This window comes from Capsicum annuum, chromosome 12 (genome assembly GCF_002878395.1).
Source record: "Capsicum annuum cultivar UCD-10X-F1 chromosome 12, UCD10Xv1.1, whole genome shotgun sequence".
Lineage (NCBI taxonomy): Eukaryota > Viridiplantae > Streptophyta > Magnoliopsida > Solanales > Solanaceae > Capsicum > Capsicum annuum.
This window is the reverse complement of record NC_061122.1, coordinates 185,791,669-185,819,251: the sequence shown is the minus strand read 5'-3', so window position 1 is coordinate 185,819,251 and position 27,583 is coordinate 185,791,669. Positions and strand designations below refer to the sequence as shown.

Sequence of the window (27,583 nt, the reverse complement as noted above, 5' to 3'; positions counted from 1 at the left end):
GGTAAGAAGTGTAATAACTTAATATAGAATAAAGAGAATGTACAATATTTTTGGGTCATGTATTAATTTAAATGAAACAAAAGCTCTGTCAAAAAGATTTAACACATTCACATGAATCAAGACGCCTAATTAAGTCATGAATAAATAGACAGGAACGTCACATTCGTTCAACACTACAATATTTACATTTCATTTTCAAGAAGATTTAACACATTCACAGCATGTCCAAATAGACAGTCGAGACCAAATACAAGTTGTTTCGGATCTATGTTAAAGAATCCTTAAAACTTGTACCAATTGGCCCGAGGCGAAATCACTGTATGTTCAGTTCACCATGAGTAAATTGCAGAGAACTGTGGATGCTACTACTCTCTCCTGATATAAAAATCTTTTAACGTAAAACCAAAGAACTTTGTGTTACTTCCGTATCCGGATGCCAGGAATATCTTTCAATCCCATCTTTAGAGCTGTTCTACGAAATAAGGAAGGAGGATTTTGCAAACCAATAGATTCGCTAAACTGGTTAGCTAACTCAACAAGCATTGTCTTATCCCTGCCTATTTCCCTCATGGAGTTGTAATAACCAAGCCAAGCGTGATAAGCTGCTTCTTTGACACTAGTATCCATCTTTCCCATTGCTTCTTCCATCTGCAATTATCGCCAACAAATGATTACCAGCAGTAATGAAACAATTGTATACAGGGGGTGCGTGAGCCGGGCATGGGGATAACACATTCTTAGAACTCCAGCATACTATTCCAAAATCTTATTATAATCCTCTATAACAAGTAAATTTCCTTTATTTTCCTTAGGGACGTGGGGAGTATTTTGTGTTCTATGGCCTATCAGTGCATAGGAAAAAAGTAAATTGAGTGTACGAAGAAGCTCACCTTGACTTTAACACGAGGATCAAGATGTGGAACTGGCCAGTTTTCCATGGGAAGGTCCTTTATGCCATCCAAGAAATATTGTTCCCAAGGTGCAAGGAACAGGATACCTTCTCCTTCTTTGCCTTCTCGCCCAGTTCTTCCAAGCCGATGTATATACTGCTCCCGGTCAACAGGAATACCAACCTGATATACAGAGATTTTCCAATATGAGGGATTAAGGAAGGAGAATGGAAACAGCCTCACAAGAAAGAAAAGAAAGAAAACTGAGTCCCCACATGATGCACACGCCTTGATTATGAGACCACCAAATTGATCATCACTTTGCAAAAAGGCAGAGAAAACACTTTAGATGAGAAATGACATAAATAGTGACTCTAATTATATGAAGGATGGCAAATTTGGACGAGGAACTTAAATCACTTGGACCTTCAGAGTTATCCTTTGATCGATGTATTCAGGTTTGTGAAAGAAGTTATGAGACAACCTCCTTTGACACACTGGAAAATGTTATCTTATTTGATTGTTATTTTTTTTTGGTTCAAGAGAAGGTCATGTTAGGAAGATAGCAACAACAACCCAGTGAAATCCAATATGTTAGGAAGATATTGAACCCAAAATTATTTGGCCATGTGATCTACGTTAGCGGGATTCTTCACGTTGAGTGTTCCCAAGATAACTCTTCCAAGAACAAGAAGTTTTAGCTTGTTTATAAGCAAACAGATTATTCAAAAGAAAGGTCAAAGATAACGTTTAAACTTTAAGAAATATCAACATGCATTATAAGTTCTCTGAATTGCCATATACCTGAATTACCAGCGTAACATCAGGATAATTCATCCCTCGAGCTGACACATCAGAGGTAATAAGAATTACACGTTTTGTTTCCTTGAATTCATCGGAAATTCGAGTACGATAAAGTTGAGGTTTTCTAGAATGGATCTCTCTCACATTCATTTTCATCTCGCGGAAAAGGGAAAACATGAGGGATGTCATCATAGCTGTAGTACAAAAAACAATGACCTGTATGACATTCATTCAATGTTCAAAGAACCATCAAAATAGATACGAGAAAATAAACATCACAACTAAGAAAGCAGATGGTATTGCGAAAAGCTTCAAAAGTGCAAATATATTCAAACATTAAGAACTAATTACTTTGTAATCAGGCACTTCCGAGATATGGCTTGACAAAAGATGGTGCACAAGTTGAAAATGTTGTTCATGCGGCGCAACTAGATAAAATTGCTTAACCTGCTTATGAGCCGATGCATTAGAATAGATATTACAGAACTCAAAAGTATAACCATATTGCAAATAAAGAAATTGCACTGAATCCAGAACCTAAAAGTCTAATTTTTCGGTAAAAGAAGCAGGAATCTATTCTGTATCTTTAGTGGAAACCAAAATCAGCACATACCTTAGGATTTGTTTCCAGTCCAAGCCCCACCGTATCAACATAGCCATATTCTCTTTTCAGAACAAGTTGAGATATACGACGAACCTGCACTTTCATAACATTTCTTCAACCAGCAGGAAGTTTTCAAGTTTTAACACACTAGAAAGATCTGAGTTCTTGGGTTACACAACACCAGCCAATTTCTTTTGTTATGGTGGTGTCCCTCCGGATTGCACACACTTCCACTATCTAGTGGACAGGCTGCTATAGCTCACAGTCAACCTTCTACAATATTAACAAGAGGAAATAAGGAAAACTCTAACCTCCTTTGGGACGGTAGCTGAAAAGTGTAAAGACTGTCTTCGACGAGGCAAGCAATCAACAAGTTTCTCTATGTCTTTCCGGAACCCAAGGTCCAGTAAGTGGTCAACTTCATCAAGTATAATCATCTTCAATCCCATTAATCGTGTAGAGAAGCCAGACTTGTTCTCGATGTGATCTAACAATCTACCAGGTGTGGCAACTATAATCTACAGAAATAGCATAGGCAACAATGAACTTAGATGCAGCTAAATACACGGAAAAAGAGAAACATGCACAAAATCTCTAACAAGTCAGCTAAATAATAGAGAGAAGAAACATTCACAATGCTTTAGCAGCTTTGACCCTGTATTAAGATTGCTACATGAAAATAGAATCTGGCCTGGTGATAAGATTCTCGCTTAAGTTGTAACATGTCCAAAGTTCAATTCTCAGAATGCCTCTGATTATCTTAGCCCTAATCGCATGGAGTAAAACTGTGTTAAAACACCTATAATCTCTTGCAACTAATGTGATTTGACACAGAATACACAAGAGAAACAAAAGCTTCATAAATGTGATACCAACTAGTGAGACTAAGCATGGTCATGTTCATACATTTTACATTAGGTCTGATGATTTGACTACATCTATGACCAACAAGAATAGATTGATTGAGTCTTCAATTTGATTATAAGTTTATGTCATATGTATAGTTATAGTCATAGAAAGTATAAGAATGATTTATTATTACATGAGATATCTTATGAATAAAATATGAAGTGTTTATTAAGAATTACATTTATTAGTTTGAGCATGTGATGAGGAGGGGCACGGATGCCCTAGTTCGTAGGTGTGAGAGGCTAGCTTAGGATGGCTTCAGGAGGAGTAGAGGTAGGCCGAAGAAACACTGGAGAGAGCTGATTAGACATGACATGGAGTAGCTACAGCAAACTGAGGACATGACCCTAGATAGGAAGGTGTGGAGGTCACAGATAAAGGGTAGAAGGCTAGTGTGAGTGTGTGGGTGGTAGCAAGTAGTTAGGTGAGATCTTGTGTAGCCAGATTAGTAATCTCAGGACTGTGTCCATAGGTAGGAGTCTCTAGCCAGGAGAGTTTGGGTGTGGTGGATGTCTTTGGTCTGTGAGTGTGTGTTCCTACTTGGTGGGCGTCCTATTTCTTAGTCCTTATTTCGTTTTGCTCCTATTTTCTCTTATTTCGTATTTCTCCAATTTCTATTTTTGTTATTTTTATTCCATATTTCTCTTATGTCATCCATCCTGGTTCTTCATTACGACCTTGTTTACTATTCTTTATCTTGAGCCGAGGGTCTATCGGAAACAGCCTCTCTACTTCTTCAGAGGTAGCAGTATGAACTGCGTACATTTTACCCTCCCCAGACCCCACTTTGTGGGAATACACTAGGTTTGTTGTTATTGTTGTTGTTGTACTAAAAGGGGCGGAGCCAGGTAAGGCAAAGGGGTTTCACATCCTCTTTGGATGAAAAATTACACTGCTTATACATGATTAAAATTATTTTTTATGTATACGCAGTAGATGTTGAATCCCCTTTGGCTTCTTCATGTGTTTACTTCTACATATTTTAAACTCCATAAGTGAAAATTCTAACTCCGCCACGGGCGATAAGACATTTACTGACCATAATTTTGAACAAATACTTGTTTCTTCGATTTTGTATGTATAATCGTAACATTGAAACAAAAGCAGATTATTTCTAGTCATGTGCAATGATATGGAACATACCTATAATATTTTTTGATTTGACGATAGTACATTGATTATATATTGTAAAAATAGGTAGATAACTGAATTTTAAAATAGAAGGAATTATATATGATTCAAATACACATTCCAGTGACCCCGATTAGTGTGGTTGCTTCCTAGGAGTAGACACCACAATCGTAGAAGTGGAGGTTAATATTTGGTAAGCGATAGATGCCCATGCATGAACATATACACCACGGGTGTCCATGTATATATAACAACAACAACAAACCCAGTGTATTCCCACATAGTGGGGTCTAGGGAGGGTAAAATGTACACAGTCCATATCACTACCTACGGAGAAGTAAAAAGGCGGTTTCCAATAGACCCCCGGCTCAAAGACAAAGAATAGTAAACAAATCCGTAATAAAGCATGAAACAAGATAAAATAATAGAAATACGAAACTCACAAAGTAATACCCTACACTAACGAACCAAAGGCACCTCCCACCCCCATACCCTCCTACAAGCAGCTCCAATCTACGGACATAGCCCTAAGACTACTAGCCCGGCTACCCCAAAGCTCTCCTAACTACTGGCTATGACCCACCCACATGCATTAACCTTCTAACCTAATTCGCGTCCTCCAAACCTTTCCTATCTAGAGTCATGTCCTCAGTAAGTTGTAACTGCTCCATATCACGTCTAATCACCTCTCTCCAGTATTTCTTCGGTCTACCCCTACCCCGCCTGAAACCATCCAAAACTAGCCTCTCACACTTATGAATTGGGGCATCCGTGCTCCTCCTCATCACATGTCCAAACCATCTCAACTGAACTTCTCGCATCTTGTCCTCCATCGAAGCCACTCCCTCCTTCTCCCGGATAGTCTCATTCCTAACCCTATCACTCTTAGTAAGCCCACACATACAATGCAACATCCGCATTTCTGCCACCTTTAATTTTTAAATGTGAGAGTTCTTGATTAGCTAACACTCCGCTCCATACAGCATAGCCGGACGGACTGCCACCCTGTAGAATTTGCCTTTAAGCTTGGGCGGCACCTTCTTATCAGACAACACTCTCGAGGAAAGCTTTCATTTCATCTATCCTACCCCAATACGGTGGGAGACATCCTCATCAATCTCTTCATTCCCCTCCCCTGAATCATGAACCCGAGATACTTAAAACTATCCCTCTTACAAACAGCTTGGGAATCCAACCTTACTACCACCTTGTCCTCCTGCCTCAAGTCATATACTCTGTCTTGCTCCTACTCAACCTGAACCCTACAGACTCAAGGGTCTGTCTCCAAACCCCCCATTTATCATTCGCCCCCCCCCCCCCGCCCCGCGCCCCGCAGCTCATCAATCAAAACTACATCATCTGCAAAAAGCATACAACAAGGCACCTCTCCTTGAATACGCCAAGTCAACACATCTATCACTAACGCAAACAAAAATGGGCTAAGAGTTGATCCCTGATGCAACCCTATTAAGACAGGGAAATGCTCTGAATCTCCACCCGCCGTCCTCACCTGAGTCATTGCTCCATCATACATGTCCTTAATCGATCTGATGTACGCCACTGGGACTCCACTCACCTCCAAGCATCTCCAAAGAACCTCCCCAGGAACTTTGTCGTACGCCTTCTCCAAGTCGATAAACACCATATGTAGGTCCTTTTTCCTTTCCCTATACCGCTCCACAGTCTCCGCACCAGGTGAATTGGCTCTGTCGTCGAGCGACCGAGCATAAATCCAAACTAGTTCTCCAAAATAGACACTATTCTCCTTAACCTCCTCTCGACCACTCTCTCCCAAATCTTCATAGTGTGACTCAAGTTAAGACCCCTATAGTTGTTGCACCTCTGGATGTCACTCTTGTTTTTATATAAAGGAATCATAGTACTCCATCTCCAAGCCTCAGGCATTTCCACCGTCTTGAAAATGCATATAAACAATTCAGTCAACCACCTTAAACCATCCCCGCAGTAAACTTCCAAAAATCCACAGGAATCTCGTCAGGCCCCGTCGCATCCTGTGAATAGCCTTTCTGACCTCCTCTACCTTAAAACGTCTACAATAACTAAAATCACAACACTTCTCCGAGTCCTCCAGTTCCCCTAACACAATATCTCTATCCCCTTAATCATTCAAGAGTCTATGAAAATACGACTGTCATTTTCTCTTAATGTGAACGTCCTCCATCAGCACTCTACCATCCTCCCCCTTAATGCACTTCACCTGATCGAGGTCACGACCCTTCCTCTCCCTAGCCTTAGCAAACCTATACAACCTTTTTTTTCCTGCCTCTCTCCTCTAACCTCGCATACAAGCTCTCAAATGCTGCCGTCTTAGCAGTTGTAACTGCTAAATAAAAAGAAATGAATACAAATTTCTTCAACAAGTTTCCCTTATGCATAACCCAACGAACAAGGCTATGGGTGCAATAAAATATGGTGTCCGTGAAAGCAATGTATATTCAATAGAAAGGTGGGAGATTCACGATTTAGTAGACATTAGGCCACCAAAACTAAAAAAAATTAGAGTTGGGAGTTTTTTGGAATTCTTATGGCCAAACACTACAATTTTCACTAAAGCGAAATAATTTTTTGGAAAAAAGTAAAAAGTTCTCATGGCTAAATGGGCTTTTATTCAAATTGTTTGATTGGCATCACTACGGATGGAGAGGTTGATGTTTTGGGAGATAAAAGAAGTGAAATAATAAGTGACTTTGAAAATTGATTCGTTGCCATAAAAACAAGTTTACAACAACAACAAATCCAGTGTATTCCCACAAAGTAGGGTCTGGGGAGGGTAAAATGTACGCAGTCCATACCGCTACCTCCATAGAAGTAGAGAGGTTGTTTCCGATAGACCCCCGACTCCAGGTAGTGAATAGTAACCAAAGCGTAGTGAAGCACGATGGATGGCGTAACATAAAAAGGAATATGACATACTAAAATAAAAATAAAATAAAGTATAAATCCGAACAATACTAAATAAGATAAATAGGCTCAATAAATAAGAGATAAGCGATAGGGCATCCAAAATACGACACCCTCCTAGTAGTAACAAACATTCACAGACCAGGGACACCTGGGCCCTCCTGACTAGTGGCTCCTACCTACTTGCTACAACTCACGCACTCATCCTAGCCTTCTACCCTTATCCGCAACCTCCACGCCTTCCTATCTAGGGTCATGTCCTCGGTAAGCTGCAGCTGCTCCATATTGTGTCTAATCACTTCCCTCCAGTACTTTTTCGGCCTACCTCTCCTCCTTCTAAAACCCTCCAACACTATCCTCACACCTGCGGACTGGGGCATCCGTACCTCTCCTCATCACATGCCCAAACCATCTCAATCTTCCTTTCCGCATTTTATCCTCCACGAAAGCCACCTTCACCTACTCTCGGATTGTCTCATTCCTAACTCTATCCCCTTTAGTAAGACTACACATCCAACGCAACATTCTCATTTCCGCCACCTTTATTTTCTGAATGTGGGAGTTTTTGACTGGCCAACACTCTGCTCCATATAGCATAGCTGGACGGACTGCCACTTTGTAGAATTTGCCTTTTAAGCTTAAGTGGGACCTTCTTATCGCACAACACTCCCGAGGCGAGCCTCCACTTCATCCAACCTGCTCCAATACGGTTAGCGACATCCTCATCAATCTCGTCATTCCCCTGAATCGTAGACCCAAGATACTTAAAACTATCCCTCTTACAAACATCCTGGGAATCTAACCTCACGACCACATCTTCCTTCTGCGTCAAGTCACTAAACTTGTATTTCATATACACCGTCTTGGACCTACTCAACCTGAACCCCTTAGATTCTAGAGTTTACTTCCAAACCTCCAATTTTTCATTCACATCTCTCCGCGTCTCATCAATCAACACTACATCGTCCGCAAACAACATACACCACGGTATCTCCTCTTGGATACTTCGCGTCAACATGTCCATCACCAACGCAAACAGAAACGGACTAAGAGTCGAACCCTGATGCAACTTTGTCACGACGAAAAAATGTTCTGAGTCCCCTCCTTCCGTTCTCACCCGAGTCTTTCCTCCATCGTACATGTCCTTAATAGCTCTGATGTACGCTACCGGGACCCCTCTTGCTTCTAGGCATCTCCAAAGAACCTCCCTAGGGACTTTGTCATATGCCTTCTCCAAGTCGATGAACACCATGTGCAAATCTCTCTTTCTTTCCCTATACTGCTCCATCGATCTCCTCACCAGGTGGATTGCCTCCGTCGTCGAGCGACCAGGCATAAAACCAAACTGATTCTCCGAAATGGACACGATCTTCCTCAATCTCCGCTCAACCACCTTCTCCTAAATCTTCATAGTATGACACAACAGTTTGATACCCCTGTAGTTGGTGCAACTCTGAATGTCATCCTTGTTTTTGTATAACGGAATCATTGTACTCCACCTCCAAACCTCGGGCATTCTCGCCGTCTTGAAAATGTTGTTAAACAAAATAGTTAACCACCTTAAACCTGCCCTACTTATATACTTTCAAAAATCCATCGGAATCTCATCAGGCCCCGTTGCCATTCCCCTCCGCATTGTACGAATAGCTTCTCTGACCTCCTCAACCGTAAAGTATCTACAATAACTAAAATCACGTCTCTCCTCCGAGTGCTCCAGCTCCCCTAACTCAATGTCTTTGTGCCCCTCCTCGTTCAAAAACCTAAGAAAATATTCCTGCCATCTTTTCTTAATGTGGGCATCCTCCACCAACACTCTACCATCCTCTCCCTTAATGCATTTCACTTGATCGAGGTCCCGGCCCTTCCGCTCCCTAACCTTAGCAAGACTAAACAACCTCTTTTCCTCGCCTTTCTCCTCTAGTCCCGCATATAAGCTCTCAAACGCTGCAGTCTTAGCCGCCGTAACTGCAAGCTTAGCCTCCTTTCTTGCAATTTAGTAGACCTCCCTATTCCCTCTCTTCTCCTCTGCATCTTTACTCTCAATCAACTTAACATACGCCCCCTTCTTAACCTCCACTTTCTTCTTAACTTCTTCATTCCACCACCAGTCCCCCTTATGACGTCCTGCCCGACCCCTCGAAACTCCTAACACTTCTCTAGCCGTCTCCGTGATGCAGCTGGCAGCCTTATCCCATATAGCATCCACTTTCCCCCTACAGTCCCACCCCCCCCAATCTAGCAACTTTCTCCTTTATCACCAGCGGACTTTCAGGCATCAAGCCACCCCACCTAATTCTAGGCCGACCCTCCCCATCCCTTTTCTTCTTGCTCTTCTTCAAAAACAAGTCCATCACCAGAAGCCTATGCTGAGTCGAAAGATGCTCGCTCGGAATGACTTTGTAGTCCTTACATAAAACCCTATCCCCCTTCCTTAGCAGCAAAAAGTCAATCTGGGTCTTGGCTACCGCGCTACAAAAGGTAATCAGGTGATCCTCCTTCTGAAAGCTCGAGTTCACCACCATTAGCCCAAAGGCCCTCGCAAAATCCAACAGAGACGCTCCTTCATCGTTTCTATCACCGCAACCAAATCCCCCATGCACCTCATCGTAGCCTCCTAGCAGAACCCAATGTGTCCATTAAAGTCCTCTGCTATGACAATCTTCTCTGAACTAGGCATGTTTCTCACCACCTCGTCCAAAGCCTCCCAAAACCTTGCTTTCACCTCCTCTCCCAAGCCCACCTGTGGTGCATAAACACTACACACATGCAGCGTAGACCCTCCAAAGACCAACTTTATCGTCATCATCCTATCACTAACCCTCTTAACCTCCACCACCTGCTCTCTAAGCTTCTCATCCACTAAGATCCCCACACCATTCCAACGCCTGCTCTCTAAGCTTCTCATCCACTAAGATCCCCACACCATTCCAACGCCTGTCACTCCCCGAGTACCACAGCTTAAATCCATCCACATCTCTAGCCTTAGTCCCTACCCACTTAGTCTCCTGGACACGCGCAATATTAATCTTCCTCCTCTTAAGAATCTTCACCAACTCTATTGACTTACCCTGAAGGGTTCCTATATTCCAAGACCCCACCCTCAACCTATCTACTCTCGCCTCTCTCCTCCCTCTACCACCCCTCACCGTACCAGCCCTAACATCCAAAATAGCATCCGACCTATACCCCACACCCACCCCTGCCCTCCCCTCTTCACCCCCACCTAAAACCGCCCCCGAACCCAACCCCCTCGAACATGACCCTATTCCACCATCAACCCCTATAACCATCCCCTAAAAATCGAAACAAGTCCAAACGAAAGCCCCAACCGATAGGCCGATAGACAAGAAAAATAGAAAAGCAGTATGCAAACAGTAGGCATGCACAAAAAGCCCTAATCGGCCTAGCAGCTACAGCAACACCACAAAAACTACCAATAAGTGAAACAAGACAGTCACAACTATACTCACAATAAACAAAACAATACCCACGAAACGGGAAAAATAATAACTAGTAAAAGTATCTAAATATCAAAGTTTAGATGTCCCCTGGTAGTTCTGCGTGCTGATGGTACCGTCAATTTTGATTTCAGAATTGATTGCTGAAAACCGCGTCGCCGGAAAGCTGCCGCCGGAAACGTCATCGGTTTTCGCTGTTGCTGGGAGTGTCTACTGGTGATACCGGATCTGTAATTTGGTGACTTTCGCCGGCATCTAACCGGCGGGAACCCTAGTCCCACCGACGATATCAGCGGCTAGATGAAAAAGAAGAGGGGGAGAGAAAGAAGTAGCTCGAGAGAGAAGGAGAGCGATAGAGAAAGAGACAAAGAGGGTACCAGACGGCGCCGGCCGAACGGTCGGAGAAGAAGACCGTTAGGTGAACTTTCGTAGAAGAACATTAGAAGAAGACCGTTAGGTGAACTTTCGTAGAAGAACATTAGTAGAAGAGCGTTAGGACTATATATGAAATACCAAATAATATTATCATAAAACAAGTTTACAAGGATAAGAATATACTGTCGAGGTTATGAAACACTACCGCATTTTTTAATCAATTTTGATTCCTTGTGAAAAGGTCCAGTGCAAGCTGGTATGAATTAGTTTTCTAAATTATTTAAAATGAAAATTGTATTTTATGAATATGGAGATAAGGTATGTTTATTGATTTATGTTAATTCCTCATATCAAATTCTGCAACTATTATTTTATCTGTCCCATGAAAAACTATTCGAGGTTTCTACATTCATCGAGTTCAAATCAACCTAGTCTTTTCTAGATCAAAATTTTTTTTGGTAACTACATGCTCATTAAGATATAGAATCCATTCAAGACATCAAGCAACTATAGAGGTCGTCATTGTAATGGTAACTAATAAGGTCGTAGACTCAAAAACAATATACATCGATATTTTTGCAGACAAGATGAAACTACATGGTGCGTCATCGTCATACATGAAAGTGTGGCGAGCAAAGGAAAAGGTAATCAAAATATTGTAAGGGGATCCGAAGGAATAGTAGAGGATGAGAGTATTGCAAGCAAATAGTAGTCGCTGAAAGCACGCATCTAAAAATTGGAAATTGGACATGTTTGTTGAAAATTCCATTTGGTCTTTGGGAAAGCTAAGAGAGTTTAACTAGTGCAACATTTACCAATAGAAAGAAGAGAAAATGGTCTATTACCTCCCCAACCTTTAGTCGAAATCCCCAACTACACACTTATACTTTGCAGAGGTCCTATGACCCCCTGAACTATTTTAAAGTGAAATTATTACCCCTAAACGCTGACACGGCAGGAGAGTGTTTCACTCTCTTTAAAGAGAGTGAGAACGATTATTTTTAATATTTTTTTATTCATTTTTAATTATTCTTTTTCTTTTCATTTTCTTTCTTCTTCTTCTTACAAACAATGGCATCCAAGAACTCATCAATGGCATCGAAAATTAATTTATCATTTTCCTCATCTCCAAGCACAAAATCGATTGGTTTCGACTTCAAATTCGTCAAAAATTTCAAAATGGGTATTGTTCATTGTTTCCAACTTCAAGATTGTCGGAAATTTTAAAATCTATATTGTCCATTATTTACGACTTCAAAGTCGTAAATTTTAAAATGAGTATTGTCCATTGTTTCCGACTTGAAGGTCGCTGAAAATTTCAAAATTCTCTATTGCTTCTGACTTTAAGGTTATTGAAAATTTTAAATTCAGTATTGTTCATTGTTTCCGGCTTCAAGGTCGTCGAAAATTTTAAAATTGGTATTCTTCGTTGTTTTCGAATTTAAGATCGTCGAAAATTTAAAAATTGATATTGTTCATTGTTCCCCACTTCAAGGTTGTCGAAAATTTTAAATTCGATGTTGTTTATTAGTTTATTATTTCCAACTTCAAAATCATCGAAAATTTCAAAATCGATATTGTCAATTATTTTCGACTCAAGGTTGTCATAAATTTTAAAATGGGTATTATACATTATTTCCGACTTCAAGATCGTCGAAAATTTTAAAATTTTGTATTGTTTTCGACTTTAAGGTCATCGAAAATTTTAAATTTGGTATTGTTCATTGTTTCCGGCTTTAAGGTTGTTGAAAATTTTGAAATTGATATTGTTTGTTGTTTTCGAATTTAAGATCGTCGGAATTTTAATAATTGATATGGTCACTGTTTCCCACTTTAAGGTTGTCGAAAATTTTCAAATTCGATGTTGTTTATTATTTTCGACTTCATCACACAGTTCATAACCAAAGAATCGACAACAAACCAACATGAGCAATTATTCACCGACAACAAAGGTCAAACAACACATAAACATTCAATCTCAACATCGCACATCACTCCTCATTTTTCCGTTTACAAAAACACACAGCTGACCCGATACATACACAAATTTACATACACATAAGGGACGAAAAACACACAAACGTACTTCACTGGGATTGAAAAATAGAAACCCATAAACATGCAGCACACATTTCTTGAATTTCAAGAAATTAAAAAATCAGCACCAAATCAGGTGGGTATTCACAAAAAATAAATCAGGTGGGTATTCGCAGGAAATTATGAAAAATCAGCACCAAGGATCTTGTACAATCATAAATTCAACATCAATTTTCATAGTTGATAAATTTTAAAAAAAAAAAGGAAAAAGGAAAAAGATTGACAAATGGGTATTCTTTGATTTCTGAAATTGAAGAAAATGATAGAAAGAAGAAAGTAAATAAAATTTAATAAGTTCATTTTGGCTTTTGAGATAGAAGAAAAGAAGATAAAGAGAAAGGAAAAAAATGGATTGAGATTGAAGAAAAGAAGATGAAGAGAAAAGGGAAAAATGGATTGAGATTAAAATACTTAAAGTAAAATAATTAATTTTTTAGATAAAAAATTAAAAAAAAATGATGTGGCAGCGAGTGCAGCTCACTGCCTGAAACAATATCTGGGCATGAGCTTTTAAGGGTGTAAATATTCCACTTTAAAATAGTTCAGGAGGGTCATAGGACCCCTGCAAAGTATAAATGTGTAGTTGGGATTTGGGGTAAAGGTTGGGGTGCTTTTGGCCATTTTCTCTAGAAAGAACAAGTGGTAATCTCTTTACAATGAATAGAGATGCTAAAGCATCAAATTTTAATATCGAAATTGAAGAGCAACCATTACTCTGCACCAACACAACCATCGGGTTTTTCTTAGCATATACACATCATATTTTATGCATATCCATCATGTATCTATTAAAGATTTTCACTTGTATTTTGTGTTCAAATGAATTGGATTATAAATTAAATGAAATTTTTGTCTAAATCCCAATATCATGGCTTTTTTTTAATTCCGATATGTTTCGCTTATTATATATTATTATGCTTGAACAGATCTAAAGATGTAATTATGTGCATCACTTGGAAACAAATTTGTAAATGAAAGTTAAATTTCACCATATAAGGAAAACAAAGAAAGATGAAGTCTTTTATTTTTTTTCAGAAAATGAACAAAATCAACCACTAATATTTGGAATAAACAATCATCTAGAAAAAGATGAGTCTATGGACTAATAAAACAAGCCAAAGAAGACATCGAAACGCAGAAATTTAAGACTAGACAGAGGCTAAAAGGAGAAAAGCAGCACCTTCACCTTACTGCTGCTTATGGAAATCGAAATTCTTAAAACCTACGATATATGAAACAAAAATATTTAAAAAATCAAGGGAAACTGGCTTGGAGAGCATCAGTTGCCACCTTTGTCTGTTCCTCCATTATACTGTTGAGCCTTTGGAATTCTTTTTTTTTTTTTTGAGAAAGTAACATTTGTATTGCGAACCAACACTTAGGTTGTGCAAAAACCCTTTACATGCAGTAAGAAGTTAGTAAGAAAACAAAGGAACTCCTATTCCTAACATGCCTCTAGAAAGTCTAGGATATCATCTGCAACTATAGGAGATTTCTTTGTATTCCAAAAACACAAAAGCAAAATACAGTCATTTTTAATCCTCTGTACTGTCCTACTTTTATCGTCAAAGCTTTTGGCATTCCTTTTCTTCCAAACAGTCCACCATATACATGCTGGAATGCTCCTCCAGATGCTTCTGTTTTTGGCTCCAATCCCTGCTTCCTCCCAACTGTGAAGAGTGTCAACAATCTTGCTAGGCATTGTCCATTGTATGCCTCTGAGATTGATAAAAATCTTCCATAGTTGGTCAGTAATTCTGCAGTGCAAGAACAAATATCCCACTGTTTCTACTGCCTCTCCACAGAGACAACAGTGAGTAACAAGGATGATGTTCCTTTTCCTTAAATTCTCATGTGTCAGCACTACCTCTTTAGCTAGCAATCATGAGAAACATGCCGCTTTCAAAGGTATTGTAGCTTTTCAGATTTGTTTCCATGGCCCGATTTTATTCTAGGCTCCAACCAAATTTAGTAGCTTGTATCCCGAGTTCACCTTGTAGGACCCTTTACTGTGTCCTCTCCACCACAGTCTATCAATCCCATCTTTTGGCCCTTGGAAACAATCAAGGGTTTTAAGAAGTTCCCCCACTCTTGGGATTTCCCAGTCATTTAAGTTTCTTCTAAAAACTAGGTTCCAACATTGGAGAGACCACATATCTTCCACTGTCTTCTCCTGGTGCAGAGCTATATTAAACAAATCTGGGAACTCTGTTGCTAGACTTCTATCCCCTAGCCACTTGTCTTTCCAGAAGGAAGTCCTCCAACCATCATTGACTGTGATGGTAGTGTGTTTTGAGTAGAATATGCCACCAATTTCTAATGGATCTCCAAACAGTTACACCATATGGAATGTTAGCTTGATCACATTTTTCCATAGGGAACTGGTTTCATGTGCATATCTCCATAACCACTTTACTTTTAGAGCTTTACTTTGGTTCTTCAAGTTTTTTATCCTGCTTTTTGTTGGACATCAATATCTTCTACTTGACTAGGTAATAGCCCTGCCTAGTTTTGTTTCCTTGCCAGAAGAATGATCTTCTGATCTTGTCAAGACTCTGTACAACACTAGCTGGAATTGGAAAGAGGGTGAGCATATAAGTCAGGAGGGCATCTAGTATTGCATTTATCAGGGTCAGTCTGCCCCCCAAAAACAGATATTGAGCTTTCCACCTTGACAGCTTCTTTTCGCATTTTTCTATAACCATATCCCATATATCTTTAGATTTTGACTTAGCCCCCCCCCCCCCCCCCCCCCCCAACCAAAGGCATTCCTGAGTAGATAGAAGGAAGATTTCCCACTTCTCCCAAAATTGAGGCTAAGAGATCAATGTTCGGGACTGGGTTAGTGGGATATACATGACTCTTACCCCAGTTGATATGCAAACCTGAAATTCCTTCAAAGAAAACAAGGATCGCTCTTAGGTATCTTATTTTTTCTTCCTCGGCATCGCAAAAAATAAGGTATCATCAGCATATTGGAGGTGTGTCACCTCTAGACTACCTTCATTATTCTTAGCCACCTCAAATCCTGAGATCCAACCATTATATTTTGCAGTCCTGATCATGTTGTTCAACCCCTCCATGGCTAGGATGAATAAGAAGGGAGACATGGGATCCCCTTGTCTTATTCCCCTTTTGGGATGCAAAGAAGCCTTCAGGAGTACCATTAATCAATACAGAGAATTCTACAGTAGAGATGCAGAAACTGATCCAACTAATCCATTTTACCCAAATCCCATTGTTCTGAGAGTGTTGAGCAAGAAGTCCCAATTCACATGGTCAAAAGCCTTCTCAATGTCCAGTTTACATAAGATTCCAGGTTTTTTTCGGGACAGCCTTGAATCTACTGCTTCATTTGCAATCAAGACTGCATCCGTAATTTGTCTTCCATGAATGAAGGCCAATTGTTGTGACCCTACCAATTTTTCCATCACCCCTTTTAACCTTACAGTGAGAACTTTAGACATTAGCTTATAGAAACTACCTATCAGGCTAATTGGTCTGATGTTTTAAGTTCCATAGCCCCTTTCTTCTTTAGGAGTAAAGCAATGTATGTGGCATTGAAGCTTTTTTCAAACATTTCATTTTCATAGAAATTGTGGAAGGCTTCCATAATATCATGCTTTAAGATATCCCAACATTTTATGAAGAATCCCATAGTGTATCCATCAGGACCAGGAGCCTTGTCCACAACACACTTCTTCAAACAATTGAGAACTTCCTGTTCCTAAAAATTTGCTTGTAACTGGTCTCTCTCTGTTTCCGAAATTATGGGGTAGCCTATCATGTTCCCTGCAGGTCTCCATCTGTGTGTTTCTATGTACAGTTTTTTGTAGAACTGTATAATTTCCTCCTTAACACTTTCCGGGTCCTTCACTAGCTCTCCCTGTACTTCTAAATGGTCGATGTAATTACTTCTTTTGTGGACATTAGCTGTGATATGAAAGAATTTGGTGTTGTTGTCACCTTCCTTCAACCACAACATTCTTGACCTCTGTCTCCAAGCTAATTCTTCATTCTTAAGCAGGGTTTCAAATTCCATAATCATTTTTGCTTTCTCAGCAGCTTCTTCATCAGTCAAAGCTTTACTATCTACTATGGAGTCCATGGTTGCCATTCTGCTTACCAGAGTTCTGCAAAGACAAATTACCTTTCTCTTCCCTACTCCATTCTTTTAGCTTGCATTTGAGAGCTTTCAGTTTGCAAGCTAAAATGTAGTCTGGTTTTCCCAAAAAATTAAAGGAGCTCCGCCGTGCTTTGACTCTATCTGTGAAACCTTTAGTGTTAGGCCACCACTTTTCGAATTTGAAGTATGATTTGTTATGCTCCCAAGGGCCACATTGTAAAGCTATAGGCACATGGTTCGAAGTTAACCTTTGGAGGGTAGTTTGCTTCACTTTGCTGAACTGTTCACTCCACTCAGCGGAAAAGAGGATTTTGTCTATCCATGAGGTTGTGTTGTTGGTGTCTCCTCTGAACCATGTATGACTCCCTCCTTCTAAAGGAAGATCGATAAGCTCCAAATCATCTAATGCATCAGAAAATTCAGCCATGGCAGAGGTCCTTTGACAGTTCCTCTTCTCGATCAGGAACCTACACGCATTGAAATCCCCATATACAGCCCAAGGACCCTCCATTAAACCTCTCACAGCTCCTAACTCATCCCACACTTCCCTTTTTTCCACCTTACAATTAGGCACATGAACACCTGAAATGTGATAGTTGAAGTCTTGGAGCAGAGCTTCGAAGCTGCAAGTTAGAGTATGAACCCCCAATTGGAGTATCTCCCTCTTCCCGACTCTACTATCCCAAAGCATAATGATTCCTCCCCTTGTGCCACTAGCCTCTAAACAATCATGTTTAGCCCATCTCCCACCCCAAAGTTGCTTCACTATCCCTTGCATGTCCCTTTGTAACTTTGCTTCCCGAAGACAGATTATGTCTGCCTTCCATTGGTCAATACAATTCTTCACTATTCTTCTTTTCCCCTTATCATTTAATCCCCTTACATTCCAAGATATTAGTTTGAGCTTCATGATACTGATTGTGAATGCTCTTTCCCCTTATTCCTACCCTCATTGTTTTTGAACTTAACATCAAAAGAGATCAAGTTTTTCAATTTGTTGGCACCCTTGAATCTGTTTTTCCTGATTTTTGAATCTGTCCACAGGCATCTATTTGCATAAGAAGCTCCTAAGCTTCCTCCTCGTGGCCCTTGAAATCAACCCCAAAGATTTTTCCAAGTTTAATTATGTTCGCCACACCCATATTGATGTGGTCGTCCCCTTTTCAAAGATATCTGTAGGTGTTTCTGTGGCTATTGGTGTCGCCTCCTCCACGTTCCACAACTCTCCTCCCATACTAGAATTGGCATTCATAATTTGTTGATTCCTGCAGCTCTGGGGCCCAACGTTTTCTCTCACAGTTATTTCCCCCTCTAACTCTTCGGTAATTTTCGCAAACTCCAACTTATTATTTTCGTTGGTACTGGCTTCTTCATCTTCAGCAAAATTTTGATTCCTCCCTTCGTCTTCTTTACTGATGTTTTCTGGTGAATTTCTAAGCATCACAGTCTCCTCCTGTAGAGCATCTGTAAAGATTAAGTTGGGTTGGGCTTCTGAGGGCTTCTTTTGTTGAAACTTCTTTTTAGATTGGGCCGGCACAAAATTAGAGGTACCCATGTTGTTATCTACATGTAATAAGCTTTTCACGTGCTCCTCACGTGGGTTAGATTTAAAAAAATCGCACCCCACGTATGTAATCCAGTCGACAACTGTCAACGCAGCTGTTTCCTTGATAACCTCAAAAGGCGCTTTAGTCCGCTGGACAATACCCATCTCTTGTCAAAGAGCAACTGTTGTGTAAAGCCTTTTGCTAGGGTTCCATTCTTTTCCACTTTTTCCGGCATAGCTTTCGCCGAAATTTCGACCAAGATTTTCTCGAAAGAGGCGGCTTTTTCAATCCAAATTGGGATTCTAAAGATGTAACCATCTCTTGTAACGGCGACTTCATTAGGGATTCTATTGCCGTCTCCTTTTGACCTCAATGCGCGCCCATTTGAGATGGTTCCTCAATTCAGTTTCCTCTTCTATTCTCAGCCATCCTCCACATCTGTCTCCTATTTCTTGGAATGTCTCATTAAACCATAGATGCAGGGGTAAGCCCATGGCCCTGATCCAGGTTGATTCTCTCTTGTGCTGGGCGGATATGCAACCGATGAGAGAGGTCCACCATTGTAGTTGAACCATCAATTTTCTCCAGATCCATTCTCTTTGGACTATTTGCTCAGTCATGTGCTTGTTTGGAAATTCGAAAAGGAAGGTATGCACTGCCATCTCATATATGTTGACACCAAAAGCTTTCTTCCAAGTGGAGGAAGCCCACCTTCTCGCATCGGCTAGTGTGGGTGACTCACCACCTCTAAAAATTCCAGTAATGCTTCTCCCCAGAGGCCCCTTAGGGTTCTCAGAGCTTTCAATTTGATCTTGGCGTTGCCATTTACTGCTCTCAACCGCGCTGGCATATGAGAGAGTTTGTTCTGATGGTTGGTTGACCATACATTGATGGTTAGCATTTATGAAGTTTTCAATCTTGAGAGCTATGTCCCTCCATCCTGCATTTATTGCCAACTCTAGGACAATAATAACTTCTCTAACACCACCTTTAAGGGACAAAAAGCCTATGTACCTTCCGTGTTCGTTGTACTTTTTGGTGCCATAAAACTCAATTGCTTGGTCCTGAGTCCTCCATCTTCTTACCAGATTTCTGTTGTCGTTTGATGCTTCTTTGAGGATATGGCAAATCCACTCCATTGTCTTCCTACTCAGTGTTATTCTACGCATTCTGTTTCTGCTTCTCTCAACCCAGTGCAACCAAGTTGTATTGCCAGAGTTCCATCTTGTAATGTTGAAAGACTTAACCCGCATTGAAATAAATTCAATTTTTTGCCATTGATTTGAAACAATAATAAGAGGGATTGAAGCATTAATCAAAGTGGGTGAATATTGATTGGCTAAAAAAAAAAAAGAAAGGTTAGATAGTCGGAGATCGACGCCGGAGTGAGACTTCTACAGTCCTAGAAAGTAGGAGAGAGGATGGAGGGAGGGAGATTGAGAAAGTCTACTGATAGCATTTTTGGGTGCCCTGAATCCATTTTTTTCCTTTCTCAAATCTATGAAATAGAAAATTGCTATGAAGACCAAAGCAATTACACACCTTGATAAACCTCTTTGGCACAACACTTTGAGCCTTTGCAATCTTTTCGAATTGCAATTTCTCCCGCATTTCATTCCTTTCCTTTTTGCTAATTAATTGACGTGGATTTCTTTTGAACCAATCTTCCAAAAGTCAACAACACTACTTCCACTTAAAACCAAATTCGAACACATTCCTAAACTAGTTGCAGAAACAATCACCTTTTCACTAGTTTTATGCACTACTTCATCTTTACCTTTCACTTCGTCAACTTGACCCACAATTCTCTCCGAAAATTTGAATAACTTCTTCTCGTGAGGCTTGGAGAACTTCTTTCTGCCAACGTTTTTCAAATATTTCCTTTTCAACCTTGCGAGTTTATCTTGTAATTGAGTCTTGCTTGCTTTCATCTGCAAATCGTCCTTTGCAAAAGTAAGGGATGTAGCATAATCTGATGAAGGTTTGGCGCTCTTTAGGAATAAAAATTAAGATAGCCTTGAAGGATGGATATCTCTTCTTCGCTCCATACTCTCTTAAAGGCGCTCTCATACATAACTTTCCATCTTCATTTTTTTGGTGAGTTGGTTTGAGAATTATGTGGACATATTGCAGATAATGTTTCAAAATCGTTCAAACATTGTCTTGAGAACTACAAGGAAGAAACAAATGCTCAATTGTTTCCAGCTCCCAATTACACAAAAATCTATTTCACATACAGTAGCATCTCCTTGGAAGATTGGGTTAAACAAGCACCCTTGGCTGCTAACAACCAAAGCAGGATGCTTTTAAGGGTGCCTTAATTCTCCAGATCATTTTCCAGGGCCAGTTATGCATCCCTTGAACCTTGATTATTCTGTTGCAACAACATTATATAACAACTTTTGACTGAAAATAATTTATCCCTGCTGCTGACCCAAACTAAAGTGTTTGCTTTGTCCTATCAATTAAGCATGTGTTCAATTGTTGGGTCAGTTGGCAATAACTCTCCACTTCCCAGTCATTCAAGTTTCTCCTAAAAGTAATATACCAGCCTAAATTTGGACAAAAATTTATAATGTGACCCTCTTTGTTCAAAGCGCATCTAAACAAATTTGGAAATTTGCTCTTAAAATGTTCATCACCACCCCAAGTATCTATCCAAAATTTAATTCTAGCACCATTGACAACCTCCAACCTTGCATGTTGTAAGAACTCATCCCATTCTTCACTTATTTTTCTCCAAATTTCCACAAACTTTCAATTGTGAAGAATTTTGCTGCCATCCCTCTTTTCAACCACATATTACATCTAAATTTTTTGCCAAATTTTCTCACTCCCCCAACTATATCTTCATAGTCATTTAAAAAGTAGGCTTCTATTGTGCATCTTCAAGTTCCTCACACCCAAACCCCCTTGATTTCTCATCACCAATGACAACCCGCCGCTTCACCAAAAGAATTTTCCTTTTATTTGCATTCCCATTCCGTAGGAAATTGTCTTCTAATGGAGGCCTCTTTCTTTCAACTTCTAAAAGCATTTTAAATTAAGACCTGGAATATGTCCACATGATTCTTAAACCAACTCACAAAAAAAAACTGAAAATGGAAAGTTCAAGTGCGAAAAGCGCCTTCAGAGAGTATGAAGCGAAGAGGAGACATCTATCCTTCAGGGCTATCTCAATTATTCATTCCTAAAGGGTGTCAAACATTCATCAAATCATGTTGCATTCCTTACTTCTGTAAAGAACGATTTGCAGAAGGAAGCGAGCAAGACTCAGTTACAAGATAAAGTCGCAAGGTTGAAAAGGAAATATTCGAGAAACATTGACACAAGGAAGTTCTCTAAGCCTCACGAGGAGAAGTTATTCAAAATTTCAAGGAGAATTTAGGGTCAAGTTGACAAAGTGAAAGGTAAGGTTGATAATGAAGTAATGCACAAAACTAGTGAAAAAATGATTGTTGATGCGGGTAGTTCAAGAATGCGCTCATATCTGGTTTTAAGTGGAGGTAGTGTTGCTAACCTGGAAGAGTAGTTCAAAAGAAATTTGCGCCAGTTAATTAGCAAAAAGGAAAGGTATGAAATGCTGGAGAAATCCCAATCCATAATGATTGCAAACGCTCAACAATATTTGTTGGAGATAGAAGTGAAGGAGGAACAGGCAAAGGTGACCACTAATGCTCTCCAAGCTATTCTCCCATGATTTTTTATGCTTTTGGGTATATTTTTGTTGTTTATATCCTTGGTCCTAAGAATTCTAATTTCCACAAGTGGTGAGGTGAAAGTTCTGCTCTTTCTACTTTTGGCCTCTGTCTAGCCCTAAATTTATGCTTTTTAGTGCCTTCTTTGGCTTGTTTAATTAGTCCATATAATCAACTTTTTTAAGATGATCGTTTATTCTAAATATTACTGATTGATTTTGTTCATGTTCATTTTTTTTAAAAAAAAAAATCATCTTCAACATCTTTCTTTGCTTTCCTTATAGGGTGAAATTTGACTTTAATTTACAAACATATTTTCAAGTGGTACACATAATTACATCACTTTGATCTTTTCAAGCAGAATACTATATAGTAAGCGAAACATATTAGAATAGAAAGTAAGTCGTGATGAATAGGATTTAGAAAATTTCATTAAAATTTATAATCAAATTCACTTAAACATATAATACAAGCGAAAGTCTTTACTAGATACATGAGGGATGTGTATATGCTAGGAAATACTTGATGGCTTTATGCTGGTGCAAAGTAGGCTTTTCAATTTTTTAGCATGTTTATTCATTGTTGAGATTACCACTATGTTCTTTCTATTGGTAAATCTTGCACTAGTTAAACTCTCTCTTGGCTTTCCTAATTCCCAAGACCAAATGGAATTTTCAACAAGCATATTCAATAACACAACGTCTTGTAGTTCCTTAACGTCTTGTCTTTCTATTGGTAAATCTTGCACTAGTTAAACTCTCTCTTGGCTTTCCTAATTCCCAAGTCCAAATGGAATTTTCAACAAGCATATTCAAGGACACAATGTCTTGTAGTTCCTTAACATCTTGAATAGATTCTATCTCTTAACGAGGATATGTGGCTACAAAATTTTCTATACTTGAAAAGGCTAGATTGATTTAGACTTAAAGAATGTAAGAAATCACAAACCATTTCTGCAAGACAGATGAGATAATAGTTGTGGAATTGAAATGAGGAATTAATATAAATCAATAAACACACCCTATCCATACTCATATAATACAATTTTCATTTCAAATCATTTAGAATACAAATTCATACCAGCTTGCACGGACCTCTCCACAATGAATCAGAATTGATTCACAAATACGTTGGGTTTCATAACCTTGACGAGTGTAATATTATCCCTATAAGCCTATTTTACCGCAACAGATTGGTTTTCGGAGTCACTTATTGTTTCACTTCATCTCCCAAAACATCAACATCTCTCTCGGGAGTCATGCCAATCATATGATTTGAATATAAATCTTATAAATCTTGGATCACCCAACTTCCTTCTATTGCTTTCACCAACACCAACACCAACATTTTCCATTGCACCCATAGCCCTGTCCTTCAAGGTTATGCATAAGGGATACTTGCTAAAGTATCATATTCACCTTTTTTATCTAGATATATATGGACACCCATATCGGTGTGTATGCTCATGGGTGGGCATCAATCACTTATCAAGTATTTAACCTTCACATCTACAATTGTGATGTCTACTCCTAGTTGAGAAGAAACCACATTGATCAGGCCATTGTAATGCACATTTGAATCATATATAACTCCTACTAAAGTCCATGTAGCTACTCGATTTACTATACACAGCCAATACACTATACTATCATTATATGTATATTTCAAAAAGTCCATGTAGCTACTCGATTTACTATACACAGTCAATACACTATACTATCATTATATGTATATTTCAAATTGTTGCACGTGACTAGAAAAGAAAAAATCTGCTTTTGTTTGAACTTACCATTATATAATGTTAACAAAAGTGAAAAGCGCACAAAAGCTCTAAGGTTTGTTGGGGCTTTAAGCGCAAAGAAAGTGCGACACTAATGAAAAAAGGTGCAAATGAAGAAAAAAATATAAATATATATGTTAAATCCAAGAATAATACCTATAAGAATGAATAACAAACATATGGGCAACGAAATTTAAAAAACAACGATAAAGTGAAATATTAATTGTTTAGTGTTAACCTCTTTAGGATTCGCTCAATGGCAAGGAAAAGTACGTCTTAGACAAAGAAACTGCATACATCCTTCTAAAACAAAAAGATCAATAACAATCCTTTTTTAAGTACAAACAAGGACCTACACTTGCTATATGAAACACTATAGTTTTAATGCCCAAAAGCTCGTAAAACTCTATAACCCAATTTACATTGCTTTTCTAACAAAAAAGTCAAATAATGACGCACCTAAGCAGTTATATCGTAAAGTATACACAACATAAGCTTTTCCTTCACAACACCTCCTATTTTCCTTCCGTGGGAACCACATTATGCAAAGGGAAGCTATGTCCCAAATTTATCTAACATACTATAAAAACCTACCGTACCTCCCCATCGCAAAACATTCCTCAATTGCTTTCAGCATCACCATCAGTGATACCACTAATGTATTTAGGTGAGATTTCTTAACTGTGCACTGGGGGGAAAAAGAAAAATTACTTACAGGAAATCCACCTTGGCTCTGTTTGAGTTCGATCAAGAAAAAGATAGCTTGACTTTACAATGGTTGGAGCCCCAAAGGTAGAAACCAAACAGGGTTTTGCATGTTTTACCTGGGTCAACTACTTGACAATCCACCTAGGCACAGCCAGATCAAGCCCCATTTTACTGTATTTTTTAGAAACAAATGGGAGGTCCAGGCCAAGTTTGATAACACTGGTACTAACATGACATCCTTAGATAGACAGTCAGTTTCTAAAACTCATAAGCAACTTCTATTAATGAATCTGAGGTAACAGACGTGGCATACTAGCCATCATGAAATATTTGGAAGAACTTGCATATCTCTACTGTTGAAACCCCCTATTTAACAGAAACATGTATACAGTTCCCAATATATAATCCCTCAAAATGCAGAGAGCTACCTCTGGGCAAATCATCCCTATTGAATTCATCTTGTACCATAAACTGAAAAATGTTGCAATACAGATAAAAGCATATATACCTGGCATGGATTACACTCTAGGCGTTTCTGATCTTCTTTGAACCGTGTCCCTCCAACTAGTGTTTGCACACCAATGCCTTCATGGTACTTTAACAGCACATTGGCTTCAGCAGCTATCTGACTAGCAAGTTCTCGCGTAGGACAGAGAATAAGCACATCTATTGGTGGGACCCTTTGGCCACTCTTCTTACTTGAGGCCTTCAGAACTGTTTCAATGGCTGGAAGCTGTTGGCCTTTAATAGCAGCAATAAAATAACAAGGAAGTGAAACGGGCAAATAATCTGCAGGGAATCATGTAAAAGAGAAGAAACAATTTACCAAAAAAGCAGCTGTTTTGCCTGTGCCTGTCCTTGCCTTAACTAAAGCGTCCTTTCCTGTAATTAGCAAAAGCAAAAGTGAGAACTAGTTCATCCTGAAGAGATATTAAAGGTCCAATCTTGAACTTGCTCATAAGTTAAACTCGTTGAAAGGCAACATCCTAGACACACTGGATTCATTTTTTCAGGACAGATAACAATGAATTTATTATTACACAAATCAAACAATGGGCTTGATGGCAAGCACATCACTCAAAAATCAATGAATGAAAAACATGACACTCATTTATCAAGACTCTGTTCATTCTTATGACAAAAAGCTAAATATTTACCAGAAATCTAGTTCTCAGTTGTTTTAGTAGTAGTAATAACATACCCTCAAGACAAGCAGAAAGAGTTGCCTCTTGCACTTTAGTCATTAGCACATAACCTGCTTCAGTAAGGGCTTTGACTGTCGAAGGAGATATATCGTATTCATCAAACCTAATCGATCATACATCACATTGTCACTGAAATATCATATATAAAAGCCTTTTGCAATATCTAGGGACAAACTGGAACAACCACTTCTTACCTTTTAGAACTAAGTATTGATTCCTTCTTGTCTTCTTCGATTTCATTTTTCTGCATGCTCCGCCCTTTAACCTCCTTCCTAATTGCCTCTACGTGCAGTGATAAATCATCTTCATCTTCCACAAACTTCAATGGAACTCTCTTCTTTGTCTTCATATCGTACTTCCCTAAAGCAGCACTACTCATCATCTTTACACTCCCTCTACTTCGTCTTCCCCCCTCCTCATCCTCATCCTCCTCACTATCTTCATCATCGTCTTCATCAGATGACTCCTCGGCATTCTGTCTAAACCTTGGCCATCTTGCTTTACGTTCATCACCCTTCACCACCAACCCCTCCGAATTCGACTTATCCTCACTCACCGAACTCTCATTTCTAGTAAAATTCAATTTCCTATTCGCAGAATAGGATCCAAAATTCAAGAAACCATTCAAACTATTCATATTTCTATTCTCAGTTTTAAACATCCTCCATCCAAACATTGGAAAATTGCCACCTCTCGACCAACTACCCGAACAAACCGGAATCCCAGTCCTCGGATTTTCCGCAAAAACATTCCTAACATTAGTACAAAAATGTGTGACTTTCTGAAAACTATAACTAGGAGGAATATCACTAAACCCGTTATCCCTCAAATTCGAATTCTCCGTTACCAATTTCCGCAAATTAATAGTATGATTGGTTTGTTGATTATATGGCTGCGAAGTATTAACGGGCCCTGGCCCAGGTCCGATGGGCCCGTCGTCTTCATTCCACAAATCCTCGGCGCCTTCCTTCATGAACCGATCAGCTAGAGATCTAATATGGTCTTGTGGAGAAACAGGGCCGTAGTTGGGAGTGTATTCGGGCTTTTCGGGCGCAGTAGTGAGTTTGGCCCGAATTTGAGAGCGGATTCGGGCATGATAAATTTGTTTTTCGTGATCGAGGAGTCGTTTTTCTTTGTCACGGGCTTTTTTCTCGTGGAGGCGTTTCCATTGCCATTTGGTGAGACCACCAGGGAATGTACGACGACCGCCGCCCATTGCAGGAAGATTCTGGAAGGTTTTCGAGGGAGGAAGAAATGGTCGTACTGTTCTATTGATGATTTAAAAGTGAAGATTTGGGGTTTTGTTAGGGTTTAAGTCGATTTGTACTT

At 39.4% G+C, this 27,583-nt stretch overlaps 1 protein-coding gene across 2 annotated transcripts; it reads right to left on the bottom strand.

Annotated features, from left to right (window-relative positions):
* Positions 1–27,577, bottom strand: LOC107850862 (probable DEAD-box ATP-dependent RNA helicase 48). Of its 2 annotated transcripts, XM_016695659.2 has the most exons (10): positions 26,449–27,577; positions 26,251–26,357; positions 25,876–25,931; positions 25,558–25,782; positions 2,610–2,816; positions 2,308–2,391; positions 2,046–2,141; positions 1,695–1,910; positions 891–1,073; positions 1–648 (listed from the first exon to the last, which is right to left on the bottom strand). In XM_016695659.2, the coding sequence occupies exons 1-10, from the start codon at positions 27,468–27,470 to the stop codon at positions 418–420; spliced, it is 2,427 nt and encodes an 808-aa protein (XP_016551145.2). In that variant the 5' UTR covers positions 27,471–27,577; the 3' UTR covers positions 1–417. The 2 variants fall into 2 exon arrangements, with proteins under 2 accessions (XP_016551145.2, XP_047257035.1); XM_047401079.1 differs by lacking the exon at positions 2,046–2,141.
* Between the last annotated feature and the right edge of the window lie 6 nt (positions 27,578–27,583).

Excerpts from the sequence above, each read along its gene's own strand:
- LOC107850862 (XM_016695659.2), bottom strand. The coding sequence starts at position 27,470 with ATGGGCGGCGGTCGTCGTACATTCCCTGGTGGTCTCACCAAATGGCAA. Across the intron at positions 26,358-26,448 it reads TCAATACTTAGTTCTAAAAG|GTTTGATGAATACGATATAT; the intron begins GTAAGAAGTGGT and ends ATGATCGATTAG. Across the intron at positions 2,817-25,557 it reads TAGAGTGTAATCCATGCCAG|ATTATAGTTGCCACACCTGG; the intron begins GTATATATGCTT and ends CTATTTCTGTAG.